The sequence below is a fragment of the Myxocyprinus asiaticus genome, chromosome 32, assembly GCF_019703515.2.
Source record: "Myxocyprinus asiaticus isolate MX2 ecotype Aquarium Trade chromosome 32, UBuf_Myxa_2, whole genome shotgun sequence".
Lineage (NCBI taxonomy): Eukaryota > Metazoa > Chordata > Actinopteri > Cypriniformes > Catostomidae > Myxocyprinus > Myxocyprinus asiaticus.
The window spans coordinates 21,546,131-21,563,996 of NC_059375.1; the positions used below are offsets into that span (position 1 = coordinate 21,546,131).

Here is a 17,866-nt window from a genome sequence, read left to right on the forward strand (position 1 = left end):
AATCGATTGACAGCCCTGTAACTATTTTTACTTCCTGCTTTCAGGCGGAGTATTACCACCTGCTGGCAGAGAAGATCTATAAGATACAGAAGGAACTGGAAGAGAAGCGAAGGACACGGTTACAGAAGCAGGGTATGATGCCCACTCAGCCCGGCATGCCCCCAACTGGCCTGCAGCAAGGGCCAGCTGGGATAGGTCAGCCAGGGCCACCCACAGGACTGCCACCTAGTGAGTAGACATCCTTGAAAGTTAGCATGACTGAAGATGGCTTGTTAAAAATATAGGAGCTTATGCTTAAAGTTGCATTTAATTGGACTGCATTGACTTATGGTAACACTGCCTGTTTACTTCTCTCTTTGTACCTCCAACTGTAGGTCCTCTCTCAGATCCTTTAATGGTGCAGCCTTCTGGACCAAACCAGATGATGAACAGGATGCAGAATGCTGCTGGTTTGTATATCTCATTCAGAGTGTTACATGACTTCTGTCACCCTTATGGAAGACTGTAAAAATTAAGAATTTACATGTATACAGTGGAGTCTGAAAGAAAGCTGACCTTTTGAGTAAAAGAGTTAACATGGCCAATGTCACAAATGTTCTTACATTTGATGAGTAACCTAGAAAAGCTGCTGAATCTTAAATATTTCTTCTTTGTTTCATGTTATAGTCTTAAAATCCAGAAACTTTGTTTTTAGTGATTTTACATCCCAGATTATCAGTTTGGTCTCAGACATTTGGACACCTCTTTATATGTAAACTCACTCTTATAGTTGCCTTCTCCGTGCATTGTAGGGATGAATCCATTTAACCATATGGGAATGCAGTCCATGGGCCAGAGATCTACACCACCTCTACCACTCGGCTCACCTCTTAACCAGGTCAGTTCTGTGACTGGGAAGTCATACCTTCATAGTTTTCTGTTGTATTACAGTGCAGTAGTTCTGGGGGAGATTGTTTTTGAGATTTGGCAATGATTTTTTTTTAATGCTTTTCCAGGCGAGCATGGGCACTGGGAGGATGCCACAGCCGAATGTTGCACAGATGCGAAATCAGTACATGCCAAAAGGACAGTTTCCAGGTTCAGGTCCTGTTGTTGGTGCTGTGCCTGTTGACATGCAACATCCAGGAAATGAGGGTGGTACCACTCAAGTAAGAAACTCATCTAGGAATAAAGATGTTCTCTGGATTGTATTGCTTTGAATTCACAAAGGTCTTCTTTGTCCATATCAGCCATATTCTTAATGTACCATGAAACACATTTGATTAAATTGGGGAAACATTACTATACAAACTTGCATGCGGGCACATATACCTATCTGTTATATTTTTGCTATACAGAGGATCCTGGTCTTTGTCCTTGCATATTCTAGAGCAGCAGTGCATCATATACAATGCTGATATTCTGAACTGTATTATGAATGTTCTCATTGTTTGTCCTGTGTGTTCTTTAATATGCCAGCAGGGGCAAATGCCTACTTTGTCATCTCTGCCAGTTGGCAGTCCATTAGCCCAGCCTGGGTCTGCCGGAGGGGCAGGCAGCGGGCCCTCGGTTGGCTCTCTGGGTCCCAACAGCATGGGTGGGGTCCCTCCATCATCCACCCCGTCACAGTCCATTAGCCTCCCGCCTGTTCTCCAGAATTCTCCTTCCCCAGCACGTAGCCGCACACCCACACCACACCTCACACCGCCTTCAGGCCTGTCCGGCTCTCAGACGCCCCAGCCACACACCCCTGGCCTACCCCAGTTAGCCATGACCGGCAGTCAGCAGCAGGTACCTCCGTCCGCCACTTCTGACAATGCCATGCAGTCATTAGGAGGATCTCCTCCCTCTGTGCCTCATTGTGGCCTCTCCACGCCAAACGCCAGCCAGCATCCACGCACTCCTGTGAGTACTAGCTCTCAATGTATAACAAAAATCATGGTGCCATTTCAGGGCTCAACGGTAAAGATTTTTTTTTCTGTTCAGATTTTTACTTGCCTTGCCAATATTTTTGCGGTGCCCACCACAAAAAAATTATACTTTTTAGCAATGTATTTTTATAAGTGCAAGGAAAAATATACTATCTAATGCTATTATTTTCAGCAATTGTTGCAAATCAGAAACCAAGATTTAAGGGATAGTTCACCCAAAAATGAAAATTCTCATCATCATTTACTCACCCTTATGCCATCCCAGATGTGTATGACTTTCTTTCTTCTGCAGAACAAAAAGATTTCTAGAAGAATATCTCTGCTCTGTAGGTCCATACAATGCAAATGAATGGTGACCACACCTTTCAAGCTTTAACAATCACATAAAGGCAGCATAAAAGTAATCCATATGACTCCAGTGGTTAAATCTATGTCTTTAGAAGCTATATGATAAGTGTGGGTGTGAAACAGATCAATATTTAAGTCCTTTTTTACTATAAATATCCACTTTCACATTCTGAAAGTGAAATTGAAGATTTATTGTAAAGAAATATTTAAATATTGATCTGTTTCACACCCACACTTATCATATAGCTTCTTTTGGACTCAAGACGGCGCCGAGTATGGCTGCTGCGTTGCGAGCTCCGACACAACTGGTATATGTCTCATCACTGTTGGTATATGTCTCATCACTGTGGTATATGTCTCATCACTGTCACGACTGCTATGTTGATCGGAACTGCACCCAAGAATTTCACACACCATTGCACTTGTGTATATGGCTATGTGACAATAAAAGTGATTTGATTTGATTTTGATTTTGACCCAAAGCAATCACATCGCTTCAGAATTTGCGTCACACTAATGTGCGTGGAGCGATCCACAACACGGACACCCAAAGTATACTTTAGCCTTAAATAATGAGAGAATTTTCATTTTTGTGAACGATCCCCTTAAATCTTGTTTTGACCGATATAAATTCATACACTTTTGCTGGAAAACCACGACATACGGTGCAAAACATTACTGATTTATCCTTTTTTTTTAACCCAATTTTCTTGCAATTTCGGCAACCTCATCGAATAAATAATCAATATTACAGTTGCAGATGCCACAATTAATTAATTGTGAAAAGTGTCAATTCTAGCAGTCCATGAAGGTCTATTCATGTTGTGTCAAAGTTTTCTTTTTAATTTTCTATTTATCGTGTTTTTGCAGCAGTTTAGCATTGTGACCAAAATTTGAATAAGCGTTGTTTTTTTTTTTTATGCATCTAAGAGTGCCAATGTGAAGTTGACCGTTTAAGCAACTAGTCTTGATTTCCTGATGTTTAAAACCTCAAAGTAATTAAGGAACACAGTTCTCAGCCTGTTTTGGATGAGTAGTCAGCAAAGAATGTGGCATGCAGGTGATCCACCCAAAATAAGCATTTTAATGTAAATTATATTAATTAAAATTAATGGATTTTACAATATCAAGGGAAATAACCATCAATTATGATTTTTGTCATAAATGTGCAGCCATAACCTCATTGATGTTAGCAAGCTAGAAGATGTTTACTTGATTTAAATCAGCAGAATTCGGCACAACAATGTTCAATACGTCACAGAAAACCAATGTGTAAGTTTGCAAGGCATAAAAACATGAATGTATAAGGTTTAGTGATGCAGCACTGGCCCAGTAAGACAAGTGATAGTTCCATCATTTGGTCTTAAACTCTCTCTCACATTTGCCCCGGGCCGGCAGGCCATTTTTAACGTTGAGCCCTACATTTTCACTGAAATACTCTAAGCATTATTTAGACAAATTTTCTGGTAGATATATGTACTCTGTCTGCCCTTTATGAATAGACTTTTCTTCTCCCTTAAGTTGTCTCATAAGGGCTCTCTGCCAGTGGACGGCCAGGCTGCAACCCCTACTTCCGTCAGCAGTGCAGATGCCTCATTTCAGCAGGGCCCCTCAGACTCCACATCCACCCTGGAGCTCAAGGAGGAGGTCAAACAGAAAGAAGAGGAAGAGGAGGATGAAGAAACCACAGTGGGAGGACGAACTGGAAAGCAGGAAGACATTAAAACTGAAGAAAAACCTGAGGTAAGCAGTTAAAGTTGTATTTTCAGTAAAGAGTAAAGGTTTTAAGAATGGTGGGTTGATTATCGATGATCCAACATCAGAATCAACTTTTTATATGATTATGTTTTTGGCCTCTCAGATAAAGAAAGAGGAGCCTTTTAGTGATGACTGTAAAGGTGTGCCAATGGAGACATCATCTACAGAATCTGGGAAGGACAAAAAGCCAGAGCTAAAGACTGAGCCTAAAGAAGAGGAGGCGGGTTCAGGGTCCACAGTTACCCACAGCTCACCTTCTGGAGTCCCTAACAAAAAGAAAAGTATGGTCAATGCAAATAATTTTGTGTGCACCACAATTTGGGAGCAACTGGATTTAATGTGATTGGATTAAATATTCACAGTTGCATGTTTCTAGCAGAGGTTTTATGAACTGAAGTGTTGTAGTAACACTGTGTATGTTTCTCACTTTTCAGCAGTTTTTAAACCAGAGGAGCTGAGGCAGGCCCTGATGCCCACACTGGAGTCTCTTTACCGCCAGGACCCAGAGTCTCTGCCCTTCCGCCAGCCTGTGGACCCTTCACTACTTGGAATACCAGTACGTTTACAGTCTGTTGCATTATCTCCTTGATATAGCCCTGTTTGAGGTTGAATGTATATTATCAATTACTCATCAAAAGTGTATAAAATTGGAAATGTGTATTGTTGGGAAGGATCTGTTGTGGGATATCAAATAATTTCTAAATACTGGATAAAAACAGCTAGTAAATTATATTTCATTATATCAGCAGTCCATTCTTATTTATGTGGATGCACATTCCCACTGTGACTTACTAAACTGGTGGTCTGATCTGATGTTAAACCTTTTCACATTTGTCTAATCACAGGATTATTTTGACATTGTGAAGAATCCAATGGACCTGTCTACAATCAAACGGAAGCTCGACACGGGTCAGTACCAAGAGCCGTGGCAGTACGTGGATGACATCTGGCTCATGTTCAACAATGCCTGGCTCTACAACCGCAAGACATCACGAGTCTACAAGTACTGCTCCAAACTAGCGGAGGTGTTTGAGCAGGAGATTGACCCGGTCATGCAAAGCCTCGGCTACTGTTGTGGGAGAAAGGTATAGCAGAGAGTGCAGGATTTTTTGCAAACATTAAATTGTCTGCTCCAAGAGGTTCTATTTTGGTGCCTGTTTTGTAAGCTGAACCTTCTGGCTGATGCAGTAATAATTTTAATGGTGTAGATTATAGGGATGGGTCATGATAGTCGCCGAGTTGTCCAACAACCGACTAGTCAATTAGGCTACGTCCACATTAATCCAGATACATTTGAAAACTGCGTTTTCATTTTTCAATTCAATTTGCTAATTGTTTTACATTATTTCCATCCACCTTGCCGTTTCCAAATGTTGCTCGTCCACACTGAAATGAATAAAAAAAAAAAAAAAACCTTCGCTACTGCGCATGCGAAAAAAATGTCGTTCCATGTACGGTCTGAAACACAATTATCCTCATGTTTCGTTGACGGACAGCAATTTCGAGTAAACTTCCCGTTGCCTTTGAAGGAATGCAATGTGAAGGTTGTACAAAGTAACATTTATCTTTAACAACGCTGTCAAAGTGAATAGCAGGCAAAACACCGCTGCTACAACATAGGCCACCATCTTGATTGTTTTGGGTTGAATGGATCACATAACTGCCACATGACAACAAATACTTCATCATTTTCAGATATCTCCATTTCCCCTGTCCACACAACAAAGCTAAGACGGGAGAGGTACGGCGACACCATGCGAAGGGCAGATGTGTGAGAGACAGCTCTGCGCACTTTGCTAATTGTTTTACATTATTTTCATGATATAATCCGGTGAAATTCGATACACCCAGTTACACATTTACTGTTTGAGGTAAACATGGCAAAGAAGTCAAAATCCTCGGGCTCTGGAGACATTAAAAGACACTTACGGGTTCAAGATGAAACCCCAGACAGGCCTGTGGACCGGGGACTCGATTTGGATGGCGCAGTAGGAGAAGGTATCCAGCGTCAACTGTCCAACATGTCGGTGATGTTGAGGAAGGTACTTGCGGACTTGGAGGATCTCGCTGTAATATGTCGATCAATTACGGCGATGGAAAAAAAATTCTCTGAGCTAGTCACGAGTGACAGATGTTGAAATATGAATCTATTTTTTGGAGTCATCAGAGAGGGAATTAGCCGCTAATCTGCCCACGACCAAAGTTGATTTGGAACGTGTTCTTGAAAAGCTTGAAGATCTTGAGAGTAGAAGCCGCAGGAATAACATTCGAATTGTTGGAATTCCTTAGCATGAGGAGGGCAGAGATATGGTGAAATTCCTAGAGGAGCTTTTCCCGAGTCTGCTCGACATAACAGGCCACAAGCTGGAAATCGAGTGAGCTCACAGAACTGCTGAGGGAGGAAGGCCCCGATTTATTCTGGCCAAATTTTTTAGATCATCCAATAAAGATCTTGTGTTGCGCCAGGTGAGGAGCAAAGGAAAGCTTTCTTGGAAGAATTACAACATGTTCTTGTTCCCGGACTCTGCGAAATCGACAAGAGAGAAACACGATCGGTTTAGGGAATGCAAGAAACTCTTACATCAGCGGAAGATCACTTTTGCTCTGATGTTTCCAGCTGAGAATAAACACCAAGGACGGCAGCAAAGTATTTACATGTCCCCTTTTATTGAAACAATGGGTGAGTAACCATTGGGTGTTTTTCTTGTGAGTGGATTGACTCACTGTACATACTCTGATTTTCAGAGGAAGCTGGGCGCCATTTTTGTTTCCTTTTGTGTTGGCTTCGCCGAGTGGTTGGAGTTTGTTTTGTTTTGTGGATTAACACTTTTCCTTAAAGAAACTTTTGCATTGATGGAAGATCACTTTTACAATGAACGGATGACCGCAAAATATCTACATGCCCACACAAAGGATGTCTTTTATAAAGTTGGCGGACTGTGTAAATCATGGGATATACTTTTATGCGGCCTCCAAATGAATTGACTCTTGACTATCCGAGGAACCGGGATGCGTGTTTCATTTCCTTTTGTGCTGGTTCATTTATGGATGAATCTGTCAGTTGCTTGTGCTTATGCCTCCTGTTGGCTGGAGTATGATTTGTGGAGTATTTTCATGGGACATTGGAATGATTATGTCATCAGCTGAATGGCTTTATATCGGCTGGAATTTGTTTTGTGCAGGAACACACCTTCGAGACAGTTCTGTGAATGAGTCTACACGTTCTTTGTGTTTATTCTGCCTATTGGCTGGGGTTTGTTTTACAAAATATTTAATGCTATGTAATTTTTCCTTACAAATTTGTGAGGCAAAATTGAGAAATCCGATGGCAAAGTTTTCGCGGGGGCTCTCGTAGGCGTACATGGACTCTTTGAGTTTAAAGGGATTGATGCCGGTTGGTGCTTTCGTGTGTGGGGTTAATGCGCCCGTTTTTCTTTTTTCTGTTTGTTTTGTTCGGGGGGGAAGTTCGGGGTTTTATTGTTGCATTGAAGTTGAAATGTTGTCTTCATAATTTTGTTTTTGGCACACGATTTATTTTATCTATTATATCAAAATGTTAATATGAGTGTACTATATCTCTCCACGTGGAATGTGAATGGGTTGGGGCACCCCATAAAAAGAAGGAAGGTTATTTCTCTTCTTAAACATAAGAAATATGATATAGTGTTTCTTTAAGAAATGCATCTTTCCCCACAGGAAGCTGAAAAATTTGGGAAGATATTGGGTGGACATGTTTTCTTTAGTGTTGGCTCAAGTAAGAGCAAGGGAGTCATTATATTGGTAAATAAACATTTACAATTCAAATTTCTCAAACAGATTAATGATAAATTAGGAAGAGTCATTATTGTTTTAGCAGAAATTCAGGGGCAAAGTCTGAATTTGGCTAATACTTATGCACCTAATGCTGATGATCAGGGCTTTTTTATAGATCTTGAAGGGATCTTGAAGCCGCTGGCACCCATGATATAATTTTGGGAGGAGACTTTAATCTTTTGATGGACTCAGTCCTTGATCATAGTGAAGCAAAAGTGTGTAAGCCCCCCAGAGCAACATTGATGCTTCACAGGATGTGTAGATGTCTTGGTCTTACAGATATTTGGAGACTTTTGAACCCATCTGGTAGAGACTATGAATTTTTTTCATTAGTCCATAAGATTTATTCTAGAATAGATTTGTTTTTTTTATATATATCCAAATCCCTCATTTCATCTGTTGTTGATTGCTCAATTGGAAACATCTTAGTCTCACATCACACCCTGGTGAGTTTAGAGGTGTTGCCATATACAGAGAAAAAGAAATCGACATAGTCGATGCTTTAATGTATCCCTTTTGCAAAATCCTGATTTCCAACAAATGTTAAAGACTGAAATCAGTGTTTATATGGAGACCAACTGGTCCTCTGTATCCTCTGTGGGCGTGGCGTGGGAGGCACTTAAGGTGGTTCTTAGGGGTCGAATCATCCAGTATGCCTCATTCATCAAAAAATCCAAAGCACGAGAACTCGTGGAGTTGGAAGGAAATATTAAAAGTGCAGAGGCAGAGCTAAAGCACCGTATGTCATCTGATGGCCTCAGAGAATTGACCCGATTGAAATACAGATATAATACTATTTTGTCGTGGAAAGTGGAGTTTTGGTTATTCAGGGCAAGACGGTCATATTTTGAGTCGGGGGACAAAGCAGGGAAGCTTTTGGCTAGATATATAAAACAGAGAGAGTCTTTTTCTACCATTCCCTCAGTGAAATCTGCTGGTGGTGAAATTTTTACCTCAGCCATTGATATTAATAATGCCTTTAAAGTATTCTATATTGATCTTTATAGTTCCACGTCTTCGTCTACTGATGAAGATATTAGAAACTTTGTGGAACCATTAGATCTTCCTAAACTGAACACTGAGCAAAAAAACTCTCTAGATTCTGAGATAACCTTGGAGGAGCTTGACAAGGTAATTAAGTCCCTACCTACTGGCAAGGCTCCGGGGCCAGATGGTTTTGCCGCAGAATTTTTTAGATCTTATGCTACAGAACTGGCTCCACTTTTGTTAGAAGTTTATACTGAATCATTAAAGAATGGAAAGCTTCCCCCAACCATGACACAAGCCCGGATCAGTCTGATTCTTAAAAAGGACAAAGATCCAAGCGAGTGTAAAAGTTACTGTCCAATCTCCCTGATCCAACTAGATGTAAACATTTTGTCAAATATTTTGGCTAACCAATTAAGTAAGGACATCTCTTATACATATAGATCAGGTGGGGTTTATTCGGGGCCGCAACTCTTCTGATAACATTAGGCGTCTCATCAATATCATGTGGTCAGTAGCGAATAATCAGTCTCCGGTTGCTGCCATCTCACTTGACGCCGAAAAGGCATTTGATATGGTAGAATGGGATTATCTTTTTAAGATTTTGAAATGTATGGGTTCGGGAGTACATTTATTGGTTGGATTAAGTTACTTTATAAACACCCTGGAGCAGCGGTACAAACAAATGGATTAATTTCAGATTATTTTACTCTGAATAGGGGCACTCGGCAGGGTTGCCCTCTTTCCTCATTATTGTTCTGTCTTGCCCTGGAACCATTAGCAGCCGCGATAAGAAAGGAGGATGATTTTCCAGGGGTGATTGCGGGAGGTGTGGTGCATAAGCTTTTGCTTTACGCAGATTATATTTTATTATTCGTCTCCGACCCCTCTAGATCTATGCCTGGCCTCCACAGAATTATTAATTCCTTTTCCAAGTTCTCAGGATACAGAGTCAATTGGTCTAAATCCGAAGCTTTGGGTTTGACAGCGTACTGTCCAGTAATGGCCTTCCAGCCGGGTGCCTTCCAGTGGCCCAAACAGGGCATTAAGTATTTGGGAATTTTATTATCAGCAAATTTGTCTGATTTAGTCAGTTAATTTTGATCACTTAATAAAAAGGTTTTCGAATGATGTGGACAGGTGGGCTTCATTACACATATCGATGATTGGGAAGGTTAATGTAATTAAAATGAATTGTATTCCAAAATTCAACTACCTGTTACAATCTCTCCCTAAAGATGTCCCCCTCTCTTATTTCAAGCAGTTTGATAGTTTTGCAAAGTCCTTCATTTGGAATGGTAAGCGTGCCAGGTTAAATTTCAATAAGTTACATAGGCCGATTGACAAGGGTGGGCTAGGCCTACCCATGATTTTGTTTTATTATTATGCATTCGGTCTCAGACATTTGGCTCATTGGTTGCTTCCACCTGAGAGAGCTCCTCCCTGGTTTCTTATTGAACAAGAATTTCTTGCCCCTATTTCGCCATTGCAAAGCCTTTCGATCAAACTAACCGGAGAAGTGAAGTCACACCCCGTTATTTCGCATTTGCACATGGTTTGGACTAAAGAGTCCAGAGTGTTTAATTCGGACATTTATTTAAATGTTGCCTCAAGCATATGGCTGAACCCTAAATTACATATTAATAAGTCCCCTTTCTGTTGGTCAGAGTGGATTGGGAGGGGGGTTGCTACACTCAGTGACCTATAAGAGAGTGGAGTACTGAGATCTTTTGATAATTTGGTTCAACATTTTAAAATTCCTAGATCCCAGTTCTTTTAGGTTTTCACAGCTGCGCCACCTGCTCTGTACTGTTTTTGGGAGTGGTGTACACCCCCCTAAAGTGGCCGATACTTTGGAAATGGTGATAACTGCTTATGGGAAAGGTCATGAAGCTTCTGTGTATTACTCCCTGTTAATTCAGAGTCTGGGGGATGGAGCTTCGTCTTCTCTCAAGAGATTATGGGAGAAAGATTTAAACTTGGTATTGGAGGAGGGAGAGTGGGCTAGGATCCTAAAAAGCATCAGGTCTGCATCTAGAGATGCAAGGATCCGTCTGATGCAATTTAAGATTTTGCATCGGTTCTACTGGACCCCCTCTAGATTGTATAGGCTTGGTCTTAAAGACACACCCACCTGCTGGCGATGGAGGCAACTGAGATTTGTCAGAGATTTGGCAAGTCACTACGCCACCACGAGGACTTAGAGCGCATTGAGAATTGAGCATGCCAAATTAGGTAGAAAAGGGGAGAAAAAAAAACACTGTTAAAATGTGGACGGAAGACAAAAACAGAGAGAAAAAGATGCGTTTTCAAACAAAAATGTATTAGTGTTGATGTGGCCTTAGTGAGGTTGACTAGTTTATGTAGATTTTTTTTTTATTCTATGTAAAAATAACCAAATTACCTTTCCTGTTCACAGTTATTCATAACATGAATTCTAGTATCATAACACAGATACAAGTACTGATCTGAAAACACTGTTGATATGTTTTAACAAATACTTGTACATGTACACTACCTGGTCAAAAGTTTTGAAACACTTTATTATAATTTTTTTTTTTTTTTTTTTTCACATTTTAGAAGAATAGTAAAGTCATCAAAACTATGGAATAACATAAATGGAACTATGGGAATAATGTTGTGACTAAACAAAATCCAAAATAAATCAAAACTGTGTTATATTTTAGCATCTTCAAAGTACTCACCCTTTGCCTAGAATTTGCAGACATGTACTCTTGACATTTTCTCAATCAACTTCTTGAGGTTTCACCCTGGGATGCTTTTTAAACTGTATTGAAGGAGTTCTCATCTATGTTGGGCACTTATTGGCTGCTTTTCTTTATTATTTGGTCATCAATTTCAAAAACTTTTTTTTTTTTAATTTATTACATTTTAGATTTATAATGAAATAAATTAATATGGTGGCACAATTATATTTTTGTCTACAAAACTAATTTCAAACATTTAAGCATACGCCTTCAGATCAAAAGATTTTTAAGATCATGAGAAACATTTCGGTCAAGTGTTTCAAAACTTTTGACCGCTAGTGTATTTGTCATATGTGTTTTGCTCTTTGGAAGTCTCTTTGATTTGTTTTCTCCAGTGTAACACTGGCTAAAATTTTTGTTCTCTCTCACAGCTTGAGTTCTCTCCCCAAACTCTGTGCTGCTATGGGAAGCAACTGTGCACTATACCACGAGATGCTGCTTACTTTAGTTATCAGAACAGGTAAGGAACTTAAAGACCGGGGTCAATTTTAATGAACACAAATGCAAATATAATCTGAATGACCCACATGAAAGAAAACAAAGATTATTATTTAGAAAAGCATGTGAAATAACTTGAATGTCTTTCCACCTAGCCACATAAAATGAACTGACAGTTTGCTTGTCTTGATATGCCACCGTTTCCACCAATCAGTCCTTACTCATTGTAATATCCTATGTATGTTAAAAACTCTGGCATTTTAAAGTGTTGTCCTTTGCTTGTAGATGTAAATATTCCAAATGTGTACATGCATTTTTTACATTTCTAAAAAGGGGTGATGTATCTTTTTTCCCCTCTGGAGTCCAGTAATAAAAATTAGAGAATGTCTTCATTGTAAATTGAACTCTTCCATTTCAAAAGATCAAGGAACGACCACTTTTCTATGTACATAAATTATTTTCAGCCATTTATTTGTCTTTTAAAAATGTATATATTTACATTTCAATTCTTTCAAAAGGACACCTTTAAAATGCCTATGTCTGCTTCGACATTTTGGCTGCATTGTTTTATTCATGTTTAATGTGCTCATGTGTCCATAAGTCCCACCCCCCTTCCCTGCAATTGATTCTGCTCTTGTTTGCTGTAATGTTTTTTCTCATTATACGTTTAAATGCTAATCTGTGCTTTGCTTTGGCTTTCTGTTTGTCTCTGATGTTGTCTCCCACCTTTATCCATCCATTTCATGTCTTGTCTAATGTTTTTATGTCGGCCCTTCTTCTTCCCTGTACTTTGATGTTTGTTGTGTCCTCTGTTGCTTGCTTTCATCTGACCAATCATCTGCACCTAAACCCCTCCCTGCTCAAAATCCCTGCTCAAAAACCCTGCATCATGATTGGCTCCTCTGGTGATGACCCTGTCCTGCGCTTCCCCTTTGGCCTGCCTACCCTGCCCTGCCTTGTCCTGCACTGATTGGTGGCTACCTCCTCATTGCCTCTCTGTGAATGGCTGTGATGTTGGCACATGGTGTAGTTCACCAAAATATGGGCTTCTTGCTGACAGGTACCACTTCTGCGAGAAGTGTTTCAATGAGATCCAGGGTGAGAGTGTGTCCTTGGGAGATGACCCATCCCAACCTCAGACGTATGTGACTCCTCTTTCACAATATTTTTAATCAGTGTTTTATTAAAGCTTGATTTTTTTTTAATTTTTTTTATTTTTTGTCTTCTCTCTTCAGGTGTTCTAGAAAAACCTTTTTATATATATATATATATATATATATATTTATATTGAGCTCCTCTTGCTAAATCTGTGTGAGAATAGAGTTTATTTTAAAGTTTTATTTTTATTTTATTTTTTTATAATGTTTGGTAAAGTTTTGTTTTAAGGGCAGCACAACAATAAATCATTTAACTCAAAGGTTTTTCCTTGAGGATTTTACAGAATATCTCATTGGATGCTTTCAAGAACAGTTGTCCTATGAAATTGAGTCCTTCAGTATTGCATCACAATGCATTTGGATGTCCTGCATCTTGATTTAATAGTACTACAATTTGCATATATTTCTAGATCAATCAACAAGGATCAGTTTGAGAAGAAGAAAAATGACACACTCGACCCTGAGCTGTAAGTTTATATATCTTCATCCCTAATTCTGGTTTTGTGCTAAGGGTCAAATCTGCTTCTTTTGCTACTTCTGTGATGCATATAACAATATTACATTAATCTTCCCTTGTAGGGGTGGGCGATATGATCAAAATCTTATCACAATTTGAGTAATTTCACATCACAATAATTATATATATATCACTATATAGTAAAAATGTTTGGAAAATCAATAGAACATTTTTAATATATTAAATAACCATATTGTACTGCATATTTCTGGATAATCCAGTCAGAGAATTAAATACTTCCTCTAATATAATTTTCTCTTTATTTGAAACTTGATAATAGTACAAATAAAAAAATAAAATAAAAAAAAAACACTTAATTTGGTCTTAAATTCTTACCATAATGCTAAATTTCACATTATGCCACATTTTAGTCTGTTGTATATAAACTTTCCTCAAAAATCTCAAGATCTTCCCAAAGCAATGCAACAAAGAAAACAATGCATAAGTAAAACAAATAAATACAAATTCCAAAGAAAATGAACACTTGCAGAAAACATCCAAAATTATGTAAACACTTGCAGAAAAGAATTATTAAATAAATGTAAACTCTTCTTGCAAAAACAATAAATATCCAAAGCGACTTACAAAATGAGGAAACATTCTCAGCAGCCTGCGGAGCGCATATTTTGGCTTTCATAATATTCTTTTGTGAGCTTCATTTGAGTCCCGTTCTGTGAAGTTTTTTTCAGGGTTTTTCCTGAGTCATAAATTGAGTAGTGTGAGTGATCCCGCTCTGCGCTTTCCTGTAAATAAAACTCGCACACACACTTGCATGCCAAATTTGCTTTGGCGGGCGCCAGTTTGTTTTTTATAATGCCATAAAAACTCTGTTCATGTTTCTTAAATTCTCTCAATCTAACGTGAAGCCCTGCCCACTAGAGAAGTCCACGCTGCACATATGGATATTTACATATCGTAATATACACGGTATAGCAAAATCTCTATCGGTTTGCCACGATATATAGATAGATAGATAGATAGATAGATATAGATATATTAGTCATATCGCCCAGTCCTATTCCCTTGTTTGCACTATTAAATTTGTCTTTGTTTTTGGGCTGTACACAAAAATAATTTAAATAGTAAGTATTATGTAAAGTAGAGGTAGTCTGTTTGCCAAGCATAGTTCTGAGAAGTAATTTTATTTTTTCCCCTCTAGATTTGTGGAATGTATAGATTGTGGTCGTAAGATGCATCAGATCTGTGTTTTGCACAATGACACTATCTGGCCATCAGGGTGAGTTTCCTGAAATTTAATCCAACAGTCAGATGATTGTGGTTTGAGAAGGTATTTCTAACCTCACCATTGTTTCCTTATTTTAGCTTTGTTTGTGATGGTTGCCTAAAGAAGTCCAACAAGACCCGGAAAGAGAATAAATATGCTGCTAAAAGTAAGTAGTCACATTTTCAAAATTGTGTCAAATGTCAAATCTTTGCTCTTTTTATTTTCATACTGATATTTTAATTTGTAATGACATTAAATACATTTTTTTGGGACTTTCAGGGCTTCCACAAACCAAACTAAGCAACTTCTTGGAAGGACGTGTTAATGACTTTCTGAAGCGACAGAATCACCCAGAGGCTGGTGAAGTCTTTATTCGTGTTGTTCATGTCTCAGACAAAGTGGTGGAAGTCAAACCAGGCATGAAGTCCAGGTGAGACATCATGGACTAAGACCAGATACTCACATTAATTTGATATACACTGCCTGGCCAAAAAAAAAGTTGCATACTCTATTTCATTGGACCAACCTTAAGCAACGTCACATTTATTTCCATCCAGAGTTGCATTAATTTTTGTCCGAGATCTTGTATTGATGACGGGAGAGTCGAACCACTCCATCAAGTCTTCTCCAGCACATCCCAAAGACTTTCAATGGGGTTAAGGTCAGGACTTTGTAGTGGCCAAGTTATGTGTGGAAATTATTCTTCATGCTCCCTGAACCACACTTTCACAATTTGATTCCGATGGATCTTAGCATTGTCGTCCTGGAATACGCCATGCCGTCAGGGAAGAAAAAATCCATTGATGGGATAACCTGGTCATTCAGTACATTCAGGTAGTCAGCTGACTTCATTTTATTGCCGCATAACATTGCTGAGCCTTGACCTGACCAATTGAAGCAACCCCAGATCATAACACTGCCTCCAGAGGCTTGTACAGTGGGCACTGTGCATGACAGGTGCATCGCTTCATGCACTTCCCTTCTTACCCTGACGCGCCTATCTCTTTGGAATAGGGTAAATCTGGATGCATCAGACCACATGACCTTTTTCCAGTACTCCACAGTCCAATCATTATGCTCTCTAGCAAATTGAAGTTGTTTTTCTGATTAGCCTCACTAACAAATGGCTTTCTTGTGGCCACACAGCTGTTTAGTCCCAATCCTGTAAGATCTTGTCGCATTGTGCATGTGGAAATGCTCTTACTTTCACTATTAAATTGTTTTTAATATTTTTTTTTTTTAATTAACAGTTTTTATTGATTCCATCCACAAGACAGACAAACACAACATAAAATACGGAATGAATTATATACATTAAACCCCCTGAGACTGATCATTTGCCACTGACCACATGATATTGATGAGACGCCTGATGTTATCAGAAGAGCTGCGGCCCTGAATAAAGCCCACCTGATCTATATGTATAAGAGATGTCATAACTTCACTTAATCTGTTTGCCAAAATTTTTGATAATATTTTAACGTCTAGCTGGATCAGGGAAATTGGATGGTAACTCTTACATGCTTGGATCTTTGTCCTTTTTAAGAATCAGACTGATCCGGGCTTGTGTCATGGTTGGCGGAAGCTTTCCATTCTTTAATGATTGCGTATAAACTTCTAGCAAAAGTGGAGCTAGTTCTGTAGCATAAGATCTAAAAAATTCAGCGGCAAAGCCATCTGGCCCCGGAATTACCTCGCCAATTTCCTCCAAGGTTATCTCAGAATTTTTTTGCTCAGTCGTCAGTTTAGGGAGTTCTAATGGTTCCACAAAGTTTCTAATATCTTCATCAGTAGACGAAGACGTGGAACTATAGAGATCAAGATAGAATTCTTTAAAAGCATTATTAATATCAATGGCCGAGGTAAAAATTTCACCACCAGCAGATTTCAGGGAATGGTAGAAAAGGACTCCCTCTGCTTTATATATCTAGCCAAAAGCTTCCCTGCTTTGTCCCTCCGACTCAAAGTATGACTGTCTTGCCCTGAATAGCCAAAACTCCACTTTCCACGACAAAATAGTATTATATCTGTATTTCAATTCTCTGAGGCCATCAGACGACATTATGCACTTCAGCTCTACCTCTGCACTTTTAATATTCCCTTCCAACTCCACGAGTTCTCGTGCTTTGGAATTTTTGATGAATGAGGCATACTGGATGATTCGACCCCTAAGAACCACCTTAAGTGCCTCCCAAGCCATGCCCACAGAGGATACTGAGGACCAGTTGATCTCCATATAAACACTGATTTCAGCCTTTAACATTTGTTGGAATTCAAGATTTTGCAAAAGGGATACATTAAAGCATCGACTATATGATTTCTTTTTCTCCGTATGTGGCAACACCTCTAAACTCACCAGGGTGTGATGTGAGACTAAGATGTTTCCAATTGAGCAATTATCAACAGATGAAATGAGGGACTTAGATGAAAAAAAATGTATAGTCCTTACCAGATGGGTTCAAAAGTCTCCAAATATTTGTAAGACCAAGATTTTTACACATCCTGGGAAGCGTCAATGTTGCTCTAGGGGGCTTACACACTTTTGCTTCACTATGATCAAGGACTGAGTCCACCAAAACATTAAAGGCTCCTCCCAATATTATATCATGAGGGGTGCCAGTGGCTTGCAACATCCCTTCAAGATCTATAAAAAAGCCCTGATAATCAGCGTTAGGTGCATAAATATTAGCCTAAATCAACCTTTGCCCCTGAATGTCTTCCTAATTTATCTTTAACCTGTTAAACGTTTGAATTGTAGATGTTTACTTATCAATGTAATGACTCCCCTGCTCTTACTTGAGCCAGCACTAAAGAAAACATGTCCACCCCATATCTTCCCAAATTTTTCAGCTTCCTGCGGGGAAAGGTGCGTTTCTTGAAGAAACACTATATCGTTTTTCTTAAGTTTAAGAAAAGAAATAACCTTCCTTCTTTTTATGGGGTGC

The 17,866-nt window shown here is 39.2% G+C and overlaps 1 protein-coding gene across 6 annotated transcripts in view; it reads left to right on the forward strand.

Annotated features, from left to right (window-relative positions):
* LOC127422974 (histone acetyltransferase p300-like) overlaps positions 1-17,866 on the forward strand; it is a 44,213-nt gene that overhangs the window by 15,976 nt on the left and 10,371 nt on the right. For 2 of the 6 annotated variants that reach the window (XM_051666918.1, XM_051666920.1), the window contains exons 10-24: positions 45-228; positions 375-449; positions 792-877; positions 996-1,148; positions 1,459-1,884; positions 3,780-4,001; positions 4,120-4,297; positions 4,451-4,572; positions 4,862-5,101; positions 11,956-12,044; positions 13,083-13,163; positions 13,590-13,646; positions 14,856-14,933; positions 15,020-15,087; positions 15,201-15,351. In XM_051666918.1, the coding sequence (XP_051522878.1) occupies positions 45-228; positions 375-449; positions 792-877; positions 996-1,148; positions 1,459-1,884; positions 3,780-4,001; positions 4,120-4,297; positions 4,451-4,572; positions 4,862-5,101; positions 11,956-12,044; positions 13,083-13,163; positions 13,590-13,646; positions 14,856-14,933; positions 15,020-15,087; positions 15,201-15,351 (2,210 nt within the window). The remainder of the gene's footprint in view (positions 1-44; positions 229-374; positions 450-791; positions 878-995; positions 1,149-1,458; positions 1,885-3,779; positions 4,002-4,119; positions 4,298-4,450; positions 4,573-4,861; positions 5,102-11,955; positions 12,045-13,082; positions 13,164-13,589; positions 13,647-14,855; positions 14,934-15,019; positions 15,088-15,200; positions 15,352-17,866) is intronic. The other 4 variants (XM_051666922.1, XM_051666923.1, XM_051666919.1 and 1 more) reach the window with 3 other exon arrangements.